This window comes from Kryptolebias marmoratus, linkage group LG14 (assembly GCF_001649575.2).
Source record: "Kryptolebias marmoratus isolate JLee-2015 linkage group LG14, ASM164957v2, whole genome shotgun sequence".
Classification (NCBI taxonomy): Eukaryota; Metazoa; Chordata; class Actinopteri; order Cyprinodontiformes; family Rivulidae; genus Kryptolebias; species Kryptolebias marmoratus.
The window spans coordinates 1,694,524-1,695,236 of NC_051443.1; the positions used below are offsets into that span (position 1 = coordinate 1,694,524).

At 42.8% G+C, this 713-nt stretch overlaps 1 protein-coding gene across 3 annotated transcripts in view; it reads right to left on the reverse strand.

Annotated features, from left to right (window-relative positions):
- Positions 1-65: 65 nt before the first annotated feature.
- wdr41 (WD repeat domain 41) overlaps positions 66-713 on the reverse strand; it is a 14,276-nt gene continuing 13,628 nt past the window's right edge. For 2 of the 3 annotated variants that reach the window (XM_037979603.1, XM_037979602.1), the window contains one exon: positions 66-293. In XM_037979603.1, the coding sequence (XP_037835531.1) occupies positions 93-293 (201 nt within the window). In that variant the 3' untranslated portion in view covers positions 66-92. The remainder of the gene's footprint in view (positions 294-713) is intronic. The other variant, XM_037979604.1, reaches the window with a different exon arrangement.

A 713-nucleotide genomic window follows, 5' to 3' on the forward strand; every position in this document is an offset into this window, starting at 1 on the left:
CTCCTCCTCTCCCATCCTCCTCCTCTGCAGATCCTCCTTCTCTCTATGAACCTTCTCAGCTCTCCTCCTCCTCCCCTCTCCTCCTCCTCCTCTCACAGTCCTCCGTTCTCCTCCAGCTTGTGGAAAAGAGCCAGGCTGCGCAGCCGAGACTGCCTCTCCCCGTTCTTCCACAGAATCAGCAGGTGGTCCGTGGAGCAGGTCACCAAACCTCTCTCCTTGAAGCTGAGGAACATCTGACAGTCCGAACCGGACCATCGGAGCGCTCTGTTAGTGCTCAGAGTATGGTCACTTTTCTGTTTAATAGAAGCTAAAAACTATTAATCAGTTGCAGATGTACAGCCAATAATTACATACTTCATTGAATTCAGTTGTTCATTAAATATTTTGCTAACAGACACACAGTTGTGTAATGTATGGCACTCAAAGTATGCTTTTAGGACAATTCTTAGCTACTAAAACACCAGATCTGTTCACAAGACAAATAAACCCTCCGATAATTAATGAAAACATTGAAATCACACACAATCAGTTGGTGCTGAGAGGTAAGTGTTGGGGTGAATGTCTGCTACTAGAGCTGGGCGATATGGAAAAAATCCTACATCACTATATGGATAATTTTATATCACGATAACGATATATATCATGATATACCCCAATTACGTACGTTGTCAGTTATTCTCTGAAAAATATGAAAAACTAATCTAATTTCTTAC